At 47.9% G+C, this 19,275-nt stretch overlaps 1 protein-coding gene across 1 annotated transcript in view; it reads left to right on the top strand.

Moving 5' to 3' along the window:
- Positions 1-19,275, top strand: part of LOC140388180 (dynein axonemal heavy chain 3-like) — a 1,528,048-nt gene that overhangs the window by 791,637 nt on the left and 717,136 nt on the right. The window contains exon 31 of the mRNA XM_072471941.1: positions 1,085-1,222. Within this exon, the coding sequence (XP_072328042.1) occupies positions 1,085-1,222 (138 nt within the window). The remainder of the gene's footprint in view (positions 1-1,084; positions 1,223-19,275) is intronic.

The raw sequence follows: 19,275 nt of genomic DNA on the forward strand, positions 1-19,275 counted from the left end.
ATGGAGTACAGTCACAAGTGGAGTACCACAAGGATCTGTTCTGGGGCCGTTGCTGTTTGTCATTTTTATCAATGACCTAGAGGAAGGCGCAGAAGGGTGGGTGAGTAAATTTGCAGACGATACTAAAGTCGGTGGTGTTGTCGATAGTGTGGAAGGATGTAGCAGGTTACAGAGGGATATAGATAAGCTGCGGAGCTGGGCTGAGAGGTGGCAAATGGAGTTTAATGTAGAGAAGTGTGAGGTGATTCACTTTGGAAGGAATAACAGGAATGCGGAATATTTGGCTAATGGTAAAGTTCTTGAAAGTGTGGCTGAGCAGAGGGATCTAGGTGTCCATGTACATAGATCCCTGAAAGTTGCCACCCAGGTTGATAGGGTTGTGAAGAAGGCCTATGGAGTGTTGGCCTTTATTGGTAGAGGGATTGAGTTCCGGAGTCGGGAGGTCATGTTGCAGCTGTACAGAACTCTGGTCCGGCCGCATTTGGAGTATTGCGTACAGTTCTGGTCACCGCATTATAGGAAGGACGTGGAGGCTTTGGAGCGGGTGCAGAGGAGATTTACTAGGATGTTGCCTGGTATGGAGGGAAAATCTTATGAGGAAAGGCTGACGGACTTGAGGTTGTTTTCGTTGGAGAGAAGAAGGTTAAGAGGAGACTTAATAGAGGCATACAAAATGATCAGGGGGTTGGATAGGGTGGACAGTGAGAGCCTTCTCCCGCGGATGGATATGGCTGGCACGAGGGGACATAACTTTAAACTGAGGGGTAATAGATATAGGACAGAGGTCAGAGGTAGGTTCTTTACGCAAAGAGTAGTGAGGCCGTGGAATGCCCTACCTGCTACAGTAGTGAACTCGCCAACATTGAGGGCATTTAAAAGTTTATTGGATAAACATATGGATGATAATGGCATAGTGTAGGTTAGATGGCTTTTGTTTCGGTGCAACATCGTGGGCCGAAGGTCCTGTACTGCGCTGTATTGTTCTATGTTCTATGTTCTAATAGTTTGATATCAGTGAACTGTGTGTACAATAGTTTGATATGACTGATGGCTTGATATCCCTGACTCCCCTGTTCTCCTGCAGGTTTTATTCCGACCTGTGGCTATGATGGTCCCGGATTATGCTCTCATTGCTGAAATTTCTCTCTACTCCATTGGATTTGTCAGCGCTCGAATCCTTGCTGCAAAAATCGTGGCAATGTACAGGCTCTGCTCCGAGCAGGTACAAAATGCTTTGTAACAAAGTTAATGATTCTGTTATTAATACATTTAGTTTTCCTTTGTTAATGATTTCATTTAAAGCTACTTTATCTGGGACATGGATCCAGGCATAAACTCCATGCCAACTCATGACCTGCACTAACCCGTATGACCCTTATAGCGATTGCCAACCTTCTGCCAATTCATACTAAACCATACCCCCCACCCATCACCCTTTTCCCATTTGTCCTCCATGTCTACTCACCCAGTGTCCAGTATAGGTTGACTTCAGGAGACATGCTGAGATTAAATAAAATAATGGGCGGAATTTTCCCGTTTTGGCAGAGTGATGCCCTGGGTGGGAAAAACGACGTGGAATCCGCTGGGCACAACAGCGGCTTTCTTCATCGTTCTTCATCGACAGCTGAAATAAAGTGAAGGTGTGGGTCTCATTATGTAATAGTGGCAGGGAAGTCTCTGATGGAGCCCGCCCTGCCAGAAACCTTGGTTTTAAAAGATTAGGCACCCTTTAATCTTCAATACAAAAAATTAAAAATAGAAGCATCTCGAACATCACTGTCTTGAACACACGGAGTAGTATCGGGGGCAATGCCCAGGAAGTGCCTGGGGGCAGTGCTCGGGCATGACCCTCTCGCCGCCTGAGGAATGCACTTACCTGAACTCCTCTGGCAGATTCTGCTCACCAAGTGCACGCTGTGGGAGACCTGTCATAATTCAGGTTGGGACACACGCCAATGGATTATGTAACGGGGGGATGGGGGCTAATTATCAGGCGTGGAGGCATCATAATCATATGTTAAACATTGAATGTCAGGGTTCCTATTATGTCATTGGAGAGGGGCGGGGACAATTGCAACAGGAAATCCAGCCAGTGTACATCATGCTTTGGGCCTCTCGCAGGATTTTCCGATCTCGCCCATCGAAACGGGAGCACAAAATCACCCCCCTCCCTCAATATTTTCAAGATCTATTGCAGACTTCACTATGAAACCAGTTCAGGCTTGGAGGGCCGAAGGGCCTGTTCCTGTGCTGCATTGTTTTTGAAACAAATCAATCCCATTCATGAAAGCCCATTCAATATAAATCTGCTTAAATAATTCATCCCTAGTAAAACAAAGATTTGTATTCATAACCCCACATCAAAGACAGCTAATCCTTAAATAACTTCTTTGATCTATCCACTAGGTTGTGAACCTCCATCCCCCACCCCCACTGCAATAATGTTAGGCTGTAGAAAGCAGCTCAGCATTAATAATGCTATCACAGCTAATGCTTATATCTTATGTATACACATATGTATGTGTATGTCAACACAATAGTTATTAAATCTTCAAAAACAGATTTATTTTCAACTCTCACAGACACAGGCAGGAAGTTAAAAAAAAATTTTTTTTAAACAACTGTCAATTTAAATCACTTGACAGTTCCACAGACCTTGGCCTGAATTTTTAGTACACAAAGGACAATACAGCACAGGAACAGGCCCTTCGGCCATCCAAGCCTGTACTGGTCATGATACCACCCTTGGCCAAAACCCTCAGCACTTCCTAGTGCCGTATCCTTCTATACCCATCCTATCTATGTATTTATTGAGATGCCTTTTGAGCGCCGTTAATGTATCTGCTTCCACAACCTCCCCTGGCAACGCGTTCCAGGCACTCACCACCCTCTGTGTAAAAAGCCTGCCTCGCATGGTGCGGGTACAGACATATTGCATTATAACGAACATTGATAGGCATAAGGCCAGACATCTGCCCTCACTCAGGAAGAAATCTCACCGTAGAGAGCTGCCAGCCAGAGTGGCCAGCAGCTCTCCAGTCCCTCCAGACACAGCATTGCAGTGGCCTGAAGCTTTCTGGAACCAAACCTCAGGACCTGGAGGGTAGCTAAATGGCAGGGGTTCCAAGGCAGGGAGGGTTGGGACCTGAGGAATCGCTGGGGGTGTGACTGGATTGATTGGTTGATTGATTGATTGATAATTTGTCACATGTACCGAAGTACAGTGAAAAATATTTTTCTGCGGCCAAGGGAACATACACAGTGCGTACATAGTAGACAAAAGAATAATCGAGAGTACACAGACAAATGGTACATCGACAAATAGTAATTGGTTACAGTGCGGAACAAGGGCCAAACAAAGCAAATACATGAGCAAGAGCAGCATAGGGCATCGTGAATAGTGTTCTTACAGGGAACACATCAGTCCGAAGGACAGTCGTTGAGGAGTCTAGTAACTGTGGGGAAGAAGCTGTTCTTATGACTGGATACGCGGGTCTTCTGACTACTGTATCTTCTGCCAGATGGAATGGTGGTAGAGGGCAAAGCTAGGGTGGGAGGGGTCTCTGATACTGCTGTCTGCCTTTTTGATGCAGCGGGAGGTGTAGACAGAATCAATGTGAAGGTGGCAAGCTTGTGCGATGCGTCGGGCTGAGTTCATCACTCTGCAGTTTCTTGCAATCTTGGGCCGAGCAGTTGCCATACCAAGCTGTGATGCAGCCGGACAGGATGCTCTCTATGGCACATCTGTAGAAGTTTGAGAGTCGATGAAGACATGCCAAATTTCTTTAGCTTCCGTAGGAAGTAGAGTTGTTGGGCTTTCTTGACTGTTGCATCAACGTGAGTGGACCAGGACAGACTGTTGGTGATAGTGACCCCCAGGGACTTAAAGCTATCGACCATCTCCACTTCGGAGCCATTGATATAGACTATGTGTTGTGCTCCGCTTCCTGAAGTTGATGATCAGTTCCTTGGTCTTTCCAGCATTTAGAGAGAAGTTGTTTTCGGTGCACCATGCAACCAAGTGATCTATCTCCCTTCTGTAGTCTGATTCGTCGTTGTTTGAGATACGACCCACCACAGTCATATCATCTGCAAACTTGTTAATCGAATTGGAGTCAAGACGTAGGTGTCCCTGTTGTCGAGGTGTGCGAGTGTTGATTGGAGGGCCAGAGAGATAACATCTGCTGTGGATCGGTTGCGGCGATAGGCGAACTACAATGGATCGAGACCGTCTGGGAGGCTGGCGTTGATCATGACTAGCTGCTTGAAGCATTTCATAAAGTCGTCAGGGCCACCAGTCGTTGAGGCATGCTACTTTGTTAGTCTTTGGTACTTGAAGGAGGTGGGGACCTTGGAGCGGAGAAGTGAGGTGTTGAAGATATTTGCGAATACACACGCCAGCTGGTCTGCGCAGGATCTGAGTGCTCGCCCAGGGACTCCGTCGGGGCCCGTCCCTTTCCGCGGGTTCATTTTCAAGAAGGTAGCTCTTACCTCTGAGCCTTGAATTCTGGCCCTTATCCACTCTTCAGGGGCGGTACGGTAGCACAGTGGTTAGCACTGCTGCATCACAATGCCAGGGTCCTAGGTTTGATACCCGGCTTGAGTCACAGTCTGCACGGAGTCTGCATGTTCTCCCTGTGTCTGCGTGGGTTTCCTCCCGGTGCTCCGGTTTCCTCCCACAAGTGCTGAAAAACATGCTGCAAGGTAATTTGGACATTCTGAATTCTCCCTGTGTACCCGAACAGGTGCCGGAATGTGGCGACTAGGGACTTTTCACAGTAACATCATTGCAGTGTTAATGTTAGCCTACTTGTGACAATAAAGATTATTATTATCAAGAGCATTTGCGGCCTCTCTAAAGGTTTGTAAATCCCACATTTGCTCCAGTGAAAACAGGGTCTGTTTGAACTCAGCACTGAGGCCAAATGACTCTCACGTGTGAGAGTCATGTCCTACTCACACTCTCCCTTCACCAGTACCAAAATATGATCAGTTAGAAATGGGCGCGGTACTTCTGAATCAGAGTCCCATCCAGCGTCTCCACAACTCAGAAAAGCTCAGCCCAGTAATTCGGTGTTGATTAAGTTGTGGTGTGACCTTTTAACTCTTTCTTTTGTTTTATAAATTTAGAGTACCCAATTAATTTTTTCCAATTAAGGGGCAATTCAACGTGGCCAATCCACCTAACCTGCACATCTTTGCGTTGTGGGGGACGAAACCCACGCAAACACGGGGAGAATGTGGAAACTCCACACGGACAGTAACCCAGAGTCAGGATTGAACCTGGGACCTCGGCGCCATGAGGCACAGTGTTAACCAAGGAGTTTGTCCCGCCTTTTATTCCCACGGAGCTCCTCCTCACCCAGCTCCATCAACTGGGGAGGTATGGTCCGGGGTGATACCGCTCCCACTTGGCCTCAAAGACCCCACCCTTAAGCATATTTTCTCCTTCCGGCGCCAGGTCTTTGTTTACCTGGCCCAGGAGGAGGTCCTGGAAGGGGCTTTTGAGATCCCTTTTGGGGACAAAACCTACTGTGGGTGGAGTACGGTGTCACGCCTGCAAGAAGGTGGGGCATATTAGAAAATGTTGCACCACCTCTAAGGCTGCCGCACCCCCTCTACCTCCACTGGCCTTGCTACAAACCCCTCATTGAGCGGGTGCCATGCCGGCACCCACTGACACCTCGGCTGCTGGAGTGGAGGCGAGGGGGCACCCATGTGGCCGGAAGGCTGAGAAGATGACCAATAGGGCGATTCACCAGCGGTCAGGTTTGGATCCTTCTGACCATCTGACCCTGACTGACCCAGTGCCCCTGGCTACTGACTCAGGTGCAGCCTTTACGCCTCACCCCACCATCACCCAGCAACACCCTCAGCCCGGTTTCATTTCACCATCGAATGCCGGGCCCGGTGATACTTCTGCGCAAGCCTCGGGGTGGCGGTAGTGAGGTGCCCGACCTAGAACCAGAGGGTGCTCTGTCCCAGCCACAAATTCTGGAGAGAAGCACTGAGGGACAAGGAGTCAGCCTGGAGGTCTCCCCAGTGCGTGATCCTCTTCCCCACAAACGGCGTCACTCCAGGTTCATTTCCATAGATGCCACACCCAGTCCCCGAAAGAAAAGAGGCAAGGGGATAATGAGGAAATCCTGGCAGCTGCCGTTGCCCCCCGAGCAGGGTACTTCGGGGTCGGACGGGACCCTGGGGGGCCTGTTCCACCCAGTACAATGTAGCACCCCAAACTTGTTCAATTTCTCGGGAGGGGAACAACAATAACCCCCTGCTTCTTAGGTTCTTAGAACGTTATAGTTTGGAAGAGCCTCTGACCCAACCACTGTCTTCGGCACCTCTGTCACCATCCGGGGCCTGTTTCCGGAGTTATTTTCGGGGCCTTCCGGTGACCAGGCGGCAGGGGCGGCGCAGGCATCTGCACTACTGCCTCCCACTGGCCCGGGAACGAGGAGTCTGAGGAGATCCCGCCTGTCGATGATCCTGGTGGCGGGATCAAGGCAGGCCCTGGGTTGGTTGGTGGGCCCGTGTCACCCGCCACACTCAGTGTGGTGGAGGATTTGGGCCCGGAGGGAGATTGTCTGTAGGCTGTCAGCCGCCCAGTCGTCGGGTGTGGAGGTTGCACATGAGGCTCTCTGCAGTGGGGTGCAGGGCTCACTCGTGCCTGACAGTGTGTCGCCCCTCACCCCCGGAATCTGGCATATCATAATTGAAGGATCTTTTGTTTTTCTGCCTCTGTAGATGGTTCAGGCAGTATCCTATTGGGCCCACCTCCACCAACTCCCTCCCTCCTCCCCCCCACCCTCCTTTCCCCTCTCTTCCCACCACCCCGCTTCCTTTCCAGCTTTGACAAAGAGTCATCGGACTCGAAATGTTATCTCTTTTCTCTCCCTACAGATGCTGCCAGACCTGCTGAGATTTTCCAGCATTTTCTCTTTTGTCCCCCTTCCTTTCCCTTCTGTTGGTACAGAGGTAAGGTATCTGGGGCGAAATTCTCCTACCCGCCCCGCCACATTTCTGCCCCAACCGGCCGGCGGGAGTCTCCGTAACACTGGCCGGTCAATGGGGTTTCCCATTGTGGGGCAGCCCCACGCCGTCGGGAAACCCCCGGGCGCCGGCAAAACGGAGACTCCCGCCGGCGGAGAATGACGCCCCTTGTCTCTCCAACACACAGTTTAGTGTTTGAACCGTTTGTTTTTTGTACATGTGTGTTGTGAACTGTTTTAATAATCAGAGTATCCTACCCCCTCCCCGTACATTGGTACTGAGGGGAGGATACCCTGTTTTTCCAACACAAAATTAGTATTTGTACCGTTTGGTCTTGTATATATTTTTTACTGTTTTAATAAAAAGATATGGCTAATCCACCTAACCTGCACATTTAATAATAATCACTATTGTCACAAGTAGGCTTAGATTAACAGTGCAATGAAGTTACTGTGAAAAGTCCCTAGTCGCCACATTCCGGCACCTGTTCGGGTACACCGAGGGAGAATTCAGAATGTCCAAGTTACTGAACAGCAAATCTTTCGGGATTTGTGGGAGGAAACCGGAGCACCCGGAGGAAACCCACGCAGACACGGGGAGAACGTGCAGACTCCAGACAGAGACCCAACTGGGAATCGAACCTGGGACTCTGGAGCTGTGGAGAACAGTGCTACCCACTGTGCTATCCTCTTTGGACTGTGGGAGGACACCGGAGCACCCGGAGGAAACCCACGCAGACACAGGGAGAACGTGCAAGCTCCACACAGTCACACAAGGCCGGAATTGAACCCAGGTCCCTGGCGCTGTGATGCAGCAGTGCTAACCACTGTGCCAACTGACTCCATCCCTCCCCCTGCCCCTATAGTAACAGTCTGAGATTAAATCAGTCCATTCTCAACCTCGGTGTTTTATTTGATGCTGAAAATATCCAACCTTATTTTTCACACCATCGCTAAGGCTGCCTATTTCCACCTCCATAGCATTGCTAGACTTTGCTCCTGTCTCAGTTCATTGCTGATGAATCCCATACCAATCCATACCTTCATTACTCTAGACTCGACTGTTTCAACACTCTCCTGGCTGGTCTCCTACATTCTACCCGGAGGTAAACCTGAGTTCATCCAAAACTCTGCTGCCCATGTCTTAACTCACAACCAAATCCCTTTCCCCGATTACCCCTGTGCTCACTGAACTACACCTGCTCCCAGTCAAGCAACATCATGTCTTTAAAATGCTCATCCTTGTCTTCAAATCCCTCCGTGGTCTCACACCTGCCTGTTTTGTAATTTCCTTCAACCCCACATTATCTGAAATATTTGAACTGGTCTAATTCTGTCTCCTATGCATTCCCAATCATCGCTCCGTCAGTGCTGACCATGCCTTTAGTCCCCTGGGCCCTAAGGTTAGAGGGCCAGAATAGGATTTGCGCCGGGGAGATATCGGTTTGAGATACGAGGAAGGGCGTGAACCTGAATCCTGTTATTCACATTATTTTAAATGAATTTAAATATAACTGAATGGCTTTACTAAAGATCATGAAATCCTTACACTGCAGAAGGAGGCCATTCAGCCCATCGACTCTGCACCGACTCTCTGAAAGAGCACCCTATCTCAGCCCAATCCTCAACCCTACCCCTTTAAGTCCACAACCCCACCTAACCTTTGGACACTAAAGGGCAATTTAGCATAGCTAATCCACCTAAACTTCACATCTTTGGACTGTGGGAGGAAACCCAGGCAGACAGAGGGGAGAAAGTGCAAAGTCCACTGAAGACTGTCACCAAGGCCATAATTGAACTTGGGTCCTTGGCACTGAGGTAGCAGTGCAAACCGCATTGCCACCGTGCCATCCACACTTCGATTTATTTACTATTACGTTCTAAAGAACTCGCGGTAGATCCTTACCGGGTCTCTTGGGCAGTGCCTAACTGGCTGACCTTTTATGGTGTTTCCCGCGCCCCTCAGCGGGGGAGCTTGTACTCTGCGAGGGTCACAGGGAAGATAATCATTCCCACCCCCTAAGTCCCGTGTAGGATGTTACAACGCTGGACCTTCCAGCCTCGTGTGATATTCCCCCCGGCGGTGTGACGTCACACTGGCGCGATTCACTACTAGTTTTCAAAATCTAAAACCACTCGTGATTCTTCCTTGTACATCCACTTCATAAGACAAAAGTCCTGTTTTTGATACAACAACTCTTGGGACCCAACTCCAGCCTCTTCCAAAATTTCAGACATACACGGCTTCCTCCACTGAAAGCGGCCTTGTTGATTTGCCTAGCCATGATTTTTCTTCTGACTGCACTGTCTGGTCTCTACCCACCCCCTGGCAAATTCAGAGACACCAGACTTAGTCTGGTCCTAAGACGCCGGTCCATCAACGACTCTGCTGGAGTCATTGCTGTTGGAGAGTGCAGAGTGGTTCTATGCCCAGAAGGAATCATGAGATTCTGGTCTCCAGGGCCACCTTGAAGGTATGGACTGCTGGTTCAGACAGTTCGTTGGATACTGGGTGGTAAGGCACAATCCATACATTTAAGGAGATGAAATTTAAGGAGCACATGGGAAGGCTGTTCCATTATCCGACACTATGACTTCAGGAAACCCATGGGTCGAAAAAAACACACAATTTCTCAATTTTGGCGTGCAAAGCCATACACTTTGTTTCAAACACTTTCATCCACTTTGAATGGCATCAACAAGGAGCAAAAACATTTGTGATATGTGCTCCTGTCCGGTGCTGAACCAAGAAGGTAATCTCTGGATTACCACCTGAGCCATGAGCTAATTGGCACAGGGTCAATATGATTAGGGAAGTAAATACGTGGTTTAAAGATTGGTGTGGGAGAAAGGGGTTCAAATTCTTAGGACATTAACACCAGTACTGGAGAAGGAGGGACCTGTTCTGATGGGACAGTCTTCATCTGAGCCATGCTGGGACCAGAGTCCTGGTGAATCGCATACTAGAGCTGTAGATATTTAAACGGAATTGGGGTGCGAGGATGGTTTAGTTGCAGGGGAAATTAGAAAGCCAAAATTACAGGAGGAGGTAGGTTAGCGGTGTGGCAGATGGTCACCAGCAAATAAAGGTGAGGGTCAGAATGGGTGAATATCTTTTTGCAACAAGGAACTATAACAGAGTAGGGAAATTTGACAAACGAACAAATTTTAAAGCTTTTTTATCTAAATGCAAAGAGCACTCGCAACAAAATGAGTTAACGCCGCAAATCGAGACAAAAAGGTATGATTTGGTGGTGATTACTGAGACATGGTTACAAGGAGACCAGGTCTGGAAATTGAATATCCAAGGGTGCCCAGTATTTCAGAAAGACGGGCAGAAAGGGAAAGGAGGTGGTGAGCTTTGCTGGTGAAGAAAGGGATCAGTGCTGTAATGAGAAATGATATAAGCATTGAAGATCAAGATGTGGAATCAGTCTGGGTAGAAATAAGAAATAGCAAAGAGAAGAAGTCCCTAGTAGAAGTCATCTATAGGTACACAACAGCAGTTCCGCAGAGGGGCACAGAATAAACCGGGAAATACTGGGGACTTGTAAAAAAGGTACAGCAATAATCATGAGTGATTTTAATATGCACATAGACTGGATTCATCAAATTGGTAAGGGTAGCCTCGAGGGAACGTTCACTGAATGCGTTAGAGATTGTTTCTTGGAACAATATGTTGTGGAACCAATCAGGGAGCAGGCTACTCTGGATTTGGTATTGTGTAATGCGGAGGGATTAACTGAAGACATCATAGTTAAGGATCCTCTGGGGAATAGTGACCATAGTATGATTTCTGTTTGGGGGCAAGAAAGTGAAGTCCCACACTAGCGTTCTGGAATTAAATAAAGATAATTACATAGAACATAGAACATTACAGCACAGTACAGGCCCTTCGGCCCTCGATGTTGCGCCGACCTGTGAAACCACTCTGAAGCCCATCTAAACTATTCCCTTATCGTCCATATGTCTATCCAATGACCATTTGAATGCCCTTAGTGTTGGCGAGTCCACTACTGTCGCAGGCAGGGCATTTCACGCCCCTACTACTCTCTGAGTAAAGAACCTACCTCTGACATCTGTCTTATATCTATCTCCCCTCAATTTAAAGCTATGTCCCCTCATGCTAGACATCACCATCCGAGGAAAAAGGCTCTCACTGTCTACCCTATCTAATCCTCTGATCATCTTATATGCCTCAATTAAGTCACCTCTTAACCACCTTCTCTCTAACGAAAACAGCCTCAAGTCCCTCAGCCTTTCCTCATAAGATCTTCCCTCTATACCAGGCAACATTCTGGTAAATCTCCTCTGCACCCTTTCCAATGCTTCCACATCCTTCCTATAATGCGACGACCAGAACTGCACGCAATACTCCAAATGCGGCTGCACCAGAGTTTTGTACAGCTGCAACATGATCTCATGGCTCCGAAACTCAATCCCTCTACCAATAAAAGCTTAACATACCGTACGCCTTCTTAACAACCCTATCAACCTGGGTGGCAACTTTCAGGGATCTATGTATATGGACACCGAGATCTCTCTGCTCATCGACACGACCAAGAATCTTACCATTAGCCCAGTACTCTGTATTCCTGTTACTCTTTCCAAAATGAATCACCTCACACTTTTCTGAATTAAACTCCATTTGCCACCTCTCAACCCAGCTCTGCAGCTTATCTATGTCCCTCTGTAATCTGCAACATCCTTCCGCACTGTCCACAACTCCTCCGACTTCAGTGTCATCTGCAAATGTACACCCTCCTCCAGGTCATTTATAAAAATGACAAACAGCAGTGGCCCCGAAATAGATCCTTGTGGTACAACACTAGTAACTGAACTCCAGGTTGAACATTTCCCATCAACCCAACCACCCTCTGTCTTCTTACGGCTAGCCAATTTCTGATTGAAACCGCTAAATCACCCTGAATCCCATGCCTCCTTATTTTCTGCAGTAGCCTACCGTGGGGAACCTTATCAAACGCTTTACTGAAATCCATATACACCACATCAACTGCTTTACCCACATCCACCTGTTTGGTCACCTTCTCAAAGAACTCAATAAGGTTTGTGAGGCATGACAAAACCGTGTTGACTATCTCTAATCAAATTATTCCTTTCCAGATGATTATACATCCTATCTCTTATAAACCTTTCCAAGACTTTGCCCACAACAGAAGTAAGGCTCACTGGTCTATAGTTACCAGGGTTGTCTCTACTCCCCTTCTTGAACAAGGGGACAACATTTGCTATCCTCCAGTCTTCTGGCACTATTCCTGTAGACAAAGATGACTTAAAGATCAAAGCCAAAGGCTCAGCAATCTCCTCCCTAACTTCCCAGAGAATCCTAGGATAAATCCCATCCGGCCCAGGGGACTTATCTATTTTCACACTTTCCAGAATTGCTAACACCTCCTCCTTTTGAATCTCAAGCCCTTCTAATCTAGTAGCCTGAATCACAGTATTCTCCTCGACAACATTGTCTTTTTCCTGTGTGAATACTGATGAAAAATATTCATTTAGCACCTCTCCTATCTCCTCAGACTCCATGCACAATTTCCCATTACTGTACTTGACTGGCCCTACTCTTACCCTAGTCATTCTTTTATTCCTGACAAATCGAAAGAATGCTTTAGGGTTATCCTTGATCCTACATGCCAAAGACTTCTCATGTCCTCTCCGGGCTCTTCTTAGCTCTCTCTTGAGGTCCTTCCAAGCTAACTTGGAACTCTCGAGCGACCTAACTGAACCTTAATGTATCATCTTTACATAAGCCTCCTTCTTCCTCTTGACAAGTGTTTCGACTGCTTTAGTAAACCACGGTTCCCTTGCTCGACCACTTCCTCCCTGCCTGACAGGTACATACTTATCAAGGACACGCAGTAGCTGTTCCTTGAACAAGCTCCACATTTCCATTATGCCCATCCCCTGCAGTTTTCCTCTCCATCTGATGTATCCTAAGTCTTGCCTCATCGCATCATAATTGCCTTTCCCCCAGATATAACTCTTGCCCTGTGGTATATACCTATCCCTTTCCATCACTAAAGTAAACGTCATCGAATTGTGGTCACTGTCACCAAAGTACTCACCTACCTCCAAATCTAACACCTGTCCTGGTTCATTACCCAGTACCAAATCCAATATGGCCTCGCCTCACGTTGGCCTATCTACATACTGTGTCAGGAAACCCTTCTGCACACATTGGACAAAAATGGACCCATCTAAAGTACTCGGAACTATAGCGTTTCCAGTCAATATTTGGAAAGTTAAGTCCCCCATAACAACTACCCTGTTGCTTTCACTCCTATCCAGAATCATATTTGCAATCCTTTACTCTACATCTCTGGAACTTTTCGGAGGCCTATAGGAAACCCCTAACAGGGTGACCTCTCCTTTCCTGTTTCTAACCTCAGCCCATACTACCTCAGTAGACGAGTCCTCATCAAACGTCCTTTCTGCCACCGTAATACTGTCCTTGACTAACAATGCCACCCCTCCCCCTCTTTTACCACCTTCCCTGAGCTTACTGAAATATCTAAACCCCGGCACCTGCAACAACCACTCCTGTCTCTACCCTATACATGTCTCCGAAATAGCCACAACATCGAAGTCCCAGGTACCAACCCATGCCTCACGTTCACCCACCTTATTCCGGATGCTCCTGGCATTGAAGAAGATACACTTTAAACCACCTTCCTGCCTGCCGGTACACTCCTGCAACTTTGAAACCTGACTCATGACCTCACTACTCGCAACCTCCTGTATACTGGAGCTACAATTCAGGTTCCCAAGCCCCTGCTGAACTAGTTTAAACCCTCCCGAAGAGCATTAGCAAATTTCCCCCCCCAGGATATTTGTACCCCTATGGTCCAGGTGTAGACCATCCCATTTGTAGAGGTCCCACCGACCCCAGAATGAGCTTCAATTATCCAGAAATCTGAAACCCTCCCTCCTGCACCATCCCTGTAGCCACGTGTTCAACTCCTCTCTCTCCCTATTCCTCGTCTCACTAGCACGTGGCGTGGGTAACAACCCAGAGATAATAACCATGTTTGTCCTTGATCTAAGTTTCTACCCTAGCTCCCTGAATTCCTGCCTTACATCCTTATCCCTTTTCCTACCTATGTCGTTGGTACCTATGTGGACCACGACTTGAGACTGCTCCCCCTCCCCCTTAAGGATCCCGAAAACACGATCCGAGACATCACGCACCCTGGCACCTGGGAGGCAATACACCAACCACGAGTCTCTCCCGTTCCCACAGAATCTCCTATCTATCCCCCTAACTATGGAGTCTCCAATGGCTAATGCTCTACTCCTCTCCCCCCTTCCCTTCTGAACAACAGGGACAGACTCTGTGCCAGAGACCTGTACCCCATGGCTTACCCCTGGTAAGTCCCCCCCCCCCAACAGTATCCAAAGCAGTATACTTGTTACTAAGCGGAACGGCCACAGGGGATCCCTGTACTGACAGCTTCCTTCCAGCCCCTCTCACCGTCATCCATCTATCTTTATTTTATGGACTAACTACATCCCTGAAGTGCCTATCCATAACCACCTCTGCCTCCCGAATGATCCGAAGTTCATCCAGCACCAGTTCCCTAACCCGGTTTCTGAGGAGCTGGAGATGGGTGCACTTCCCACAGATGAAATCAGCAGGGACACTGACGGCGTCCCTCACCTCAAACATTCTGCAGGAGGAACACTGCACTGCCTTCCCTGCCATCCCCTCTAGATGAAAAAAAGAAAAAGAAAGAAAGAGCTTACCTGTTTCGAGCTTACCTGTTATTCACTCTACCCCTCCGGTTAAAGGAGGTGGAAGGGTGCGGGACACTACAAGTGTAGTGTCTAGGGTTGAGTAACTGCCCAACTTAAATACAAGTAAAAATAAAACACTTAACCAGCAACCACTGCGCCCCACACAAAAACAGCAATCAGCTGTTATTGGCCTGCACAAACAATTTAAATCTTTACTACTTACCCAGCAGTCATTCTGTCCTCACTCCGACCGGATTCAGCTGGAAACTCCCTACAGTAAGTTAAAAACATTTTTTTACTCCCATCTCAGCAAGCACTCACTCAGCAACCTCTGCGCCCCGCACGATAACACCTGAGGGAAAATAAAAGAAAAACTACTTACCAGTCACCAGCCAATCCCTTACCTGCAGGCTGTGACATCACGGTTCAACTTCTTTCTACTTCTACCTGCCGTCAAGCCTTCCTCTTGATCTTAAGTGTCACTTGACAATAGGTCCTCCACAAACCACCTTCAAGTTAGGGTGACCATAACGCACATATGCAAATGTCCCCCGCAACAGCCAATCAGCAGCTCCACTCTACTGCCCTCATAGGCACGAGGACAGATTTAGCTCGAGTAGAGTAGGCAGGAAGGCTAAAAGGTGGGACAGATGATGAGCAGTGGCAGTTGTTTAAGGAGATACTCAATTCCTCACAACTAAAATATATTCCAGCAAGGAAGAAAGATGGGAAGAGGTGTAAAAAAAATTCATGGCTAACCAAGGAGGTTAAGGACAATATAAAGACATAAAATAAGGTATACCATGTTGAAAAGGCCAGTCGCAGGCTAGATGATTGGGATACTTTCAAACATAATAATAATATTAATAATCTTTATTAGTGTCACACGTATGCGTATATTAACACTGCAATGAAGGTACTCTGAAAATCCCTTAGTCACCACCTGTTCGGGTACACTGAGGGAGAATTCAGAATGTCCAATTCACCTAATAAGCATGTCTTTCAAGACTTGCGGAAGGAAACCAGAGCACCCGGAGAATGTGCAGACTCCGCAGACAGCGACCCAAGCCGGGAATTGAACACAGGTCCCTGGCGCTGTGAAGCAATAATGCTAACCACTGTGCTACTGTAAATGTTACTAAGAAAGTAATAAAATGAGCTGAATTTGTTTATTTTTTTAAAATTTAGAGTACCCAATTAATCTTTTCCAATTAAGGGGCAATTTAGCGTGGCCAATTGACCTACCCTGCATCTTTGGGTTGTGGGGTGAAACCCACGCAAACATGGGGAGAATGTACAAACTGCACCTGGTCAGTGACCCAGAGCGGGGATCAAACCTGGGACCTCGGCACCGTGAGGCAACAGTGCTAACCAGTGCGTTGTCCTGGATTTGTTTATTGTCACGTATACCGAGGTACAGTGACAAGTATTTTTCTGCGATCAGCTCAAACAGATCATTTAGTCATGAAAAGAAAAGAAAAAGAAAATACATAATAAGGCAACACAAGGGCCACAATGTAAATACATAGATAAAAGAGAAAGGTTAGTGATAATGTTAGTGTTAGAATTACATTTTAAGAGATTAGTACGATTATAAGTGATGTAAAAAGAGGATCTGTTTGGGAGAGCTCGCAGAGAGTCGTCGTCCTCCGCACCATCTTGAACTTGTCCAGGTAAACCTTGAACCTGTTCAAGGTAAATTATGAAAGAAATCTAGCGCAAAATATCAAAAAAGATAGCAAAAGCTTCTATAAATGCATAAAAGGGAAGAGAATTGAACATAGAACATACAGTGCAGAAGGAGGCCATTCGGCCCATCGGGTCTGCACCGACCCATTTAAGCCTTCACTTCCACCCTATCCCTGTAACCCAATAACCCTTCCTAACCATTTTGGTCACTAAGTGCAATTTATCATGGCCAATCCACCTAACCTGCTCGTCTTTGGACTGTGGGAGGAAACCGGAGCACCCGGAGGAAACCCACGCAGACACGGGGAGAACGTGCATAGTCCGCACAGACAGTGATCCAGCAGGGAATCGAACCTGGGACCCTGGCGCTGGGAAGCCACAGTGCTACCATGTATGTTGATCCCTTCCTTGGAAGGTGAAGCTGGAGAGTTAATAGTGGGTAACACAGAAATGGCAGAGATGCTAAACAAATGTTTTGCCTCAGTTTTTACAGTGGAGGACTCTCATACCATTGTTATAGGAACTGGTAATTCAGAGGTAATCGAAAGGGTGGGACTTAGAACAATCAGCATCAACAGGGAACCCGTACTCAACAACTATTGGGATTGAAGACAGATAGGGCCTAATGGCCCACATCCTAGGATCTTAAAGGAAGTGGCAGCAGATATAGTGGATCCATTGGTTATAATGTTCCAAAATTCCCTGGACACAGGAAAGGTTCCAGTGGATTGGAAAAATGCGAATGTAACGCCCTTATTCAAAATGCGAGGGTGGCAGAATGTTACAAATTACAGACCAGTTGGACTTCCTGCGACTGGGATGTGCTGAGCAGTCGCACGTCAGGTGTCTCCCCTCCGAAAGACAGGATAACAGAAACGTTTAGCCAAACATAGCCCACAAAATTGAACTAAAACATCCCCTCACCTTAAACAATACAAAATACAGCAATGATGCCAGGAAGCAGCAGTTCAAGAGGCCATAGAAATGGTGGCAAGGGACAGGAGCAGCGAATAAGTGGATCAGAGGGCCAACAGGCCAAAGGGTCCCCGGCTACTCTCTCTCTCTCTCTCTGGTGAGAGAGAGAGGGAGACCAGCGACCCGAGAAACAAGCCCCCCCCGCCCCACCCCCCCCACCCCACCCGCCAGGTGATGGACGGAAGATATTCCTCACCAGGGAACTGAAGGAGATGAGAGACGATACTAATGCAGAAATAAAGGTGGCAGAGGCGCTGGTCACCATGCAGGTGGCCTTCAACAGTAATGCAAAGAGATTGGAGGCCCGGTAGCACAATAAAGGAGCTGGAGAAAGCTTTGACGGACCAGAATGACCAAATCGTTGCCCTGGAGGCCAAAATTAAGAGGTTGGTGGTGACCCTGGGGAGCCTGAAAGGGAAGGTGGAGGACCAAGAAAATCGGTCCAAGCGACAGAACATCAGAATAGTGGGCCTGCCAGAAGGAATCGAGGGCAGGGACCTGACCGACTATGTGGCCCAAATGCGAGGTAACCTAATGGGGAGAGACAGCTTCCCCAAGCCGCCGGAGATCAACAGGGCTCACAGGTCGCTCCGGCCAAAATCCAAGGTGGGGGAGCAGCCGAGAGCAGTCATTGCCAAACTGCACAACTACCAGGATCCGGAAAGGATCATTCACTGGGCCAGACAAATGAAGCTTGCAGCTGTGAGAAAGAAAAACTCAAGAGTCTATCAGGACTTTGGGGCGAACCTGGCAAAGCTCACGGCACATTTTAATAAGACAAAATCAACCCTGCACAAATAATATTCAATTTGGGGGGTTGTACACAGTCAGGCAATATACCAGGGAAAGGAACATTGTTTCACTGCCCCTGAAGAACTGTCCGAGTTCATTCAAAAGAATGGTCTAGCCAGACAGCAAGAGAGACAGTGTTAAGGAAGGCACAGAGGAGGCAGAGAAGGACAATTTTGCACAGGACTGCATGGCCTCATTATGAACAAGGGAACCCAGTTCGCAGGGGGGGGGGGGGGGAGCGCGGGGGATGCAGCGGAGCACAGGAGACTGGGAGGAGGAGGTAGAGGAGTATCAACAGAGCAGGCGTAAGAGAGGGTCAGACCCACCCCAGAATGGGGGCCACCACACTGGCAGGAAAGCTAGCGCCAAGCGTATATGGAGTTTGGGGGAGGGGGGGTATCTCCCATCAGAGAGAGAGCATCTGGGGGAGGGGGGCACAACATCAAAGTGGGGGCCATGATTTGTAGTTGCTGGCGTTGGATTTACACTTCTTTAACCTGTGATTATCCCTCTCCGTCTGGACCTGTAAAGGCTTAATTACCTGCAAAGAGTCGCATTCAAAGTACCATCTTGCATCATTGGCTTTGCCTGTATATGTCGTTGTGGAACCCACCTCTTCACTCACCTGATGAAGGAGCTGTACTCCGAACGCTAGTGATTCAAAACAAACCTGTTGGACTTAAACCTGGTGTTGAAAGACTTCTTACCGTGCCCACTCCAGTCCAACACCAGCATCTCCACATCATGGCCCCTGGGACAACATGGAATTTGAAAAGAAGGCCATGGCGGAAATCCCTGACATACATACACATGGGGGGGGGAAATAGAGACTTTAACTGTGTACAGGACTCACTGACGGACAGGTCAAACCCCAGAATAGGAAAGCAGCAGGCATTGCTAGAGAACTGGGAACAAGTATAGAACAGATTGGGGTTGTGGACACAGGCACTTCATGCACCCAGGTGAGAAGGAGTTTTCTGGGCTTCCGGTGGCGGCTATGAGGGAGTAGGTCGCACATTTGGTGGCTCCCATTTCGGTCGGACTTTTGGACCTTTTCCCCTGACATTTT

Source organism: Scyliorhinus torazame, chromosome 13, assembly GCF_047496885.1.
Source record: "Scyliorhinus torazame isolate Kashiwa2021f chromosome 13, sScyTor2.1, whole genome shotgun sequence".
In the NCBI taxonomy this organism is placed as follows: domain Eukaryota; kingdom Metazoa; phylum Chordata; class Chondrichthyes; order Carcharhiniformes; family Scyliorhinidae; genus Scyliorhinus; species Scyliorhinus torazame.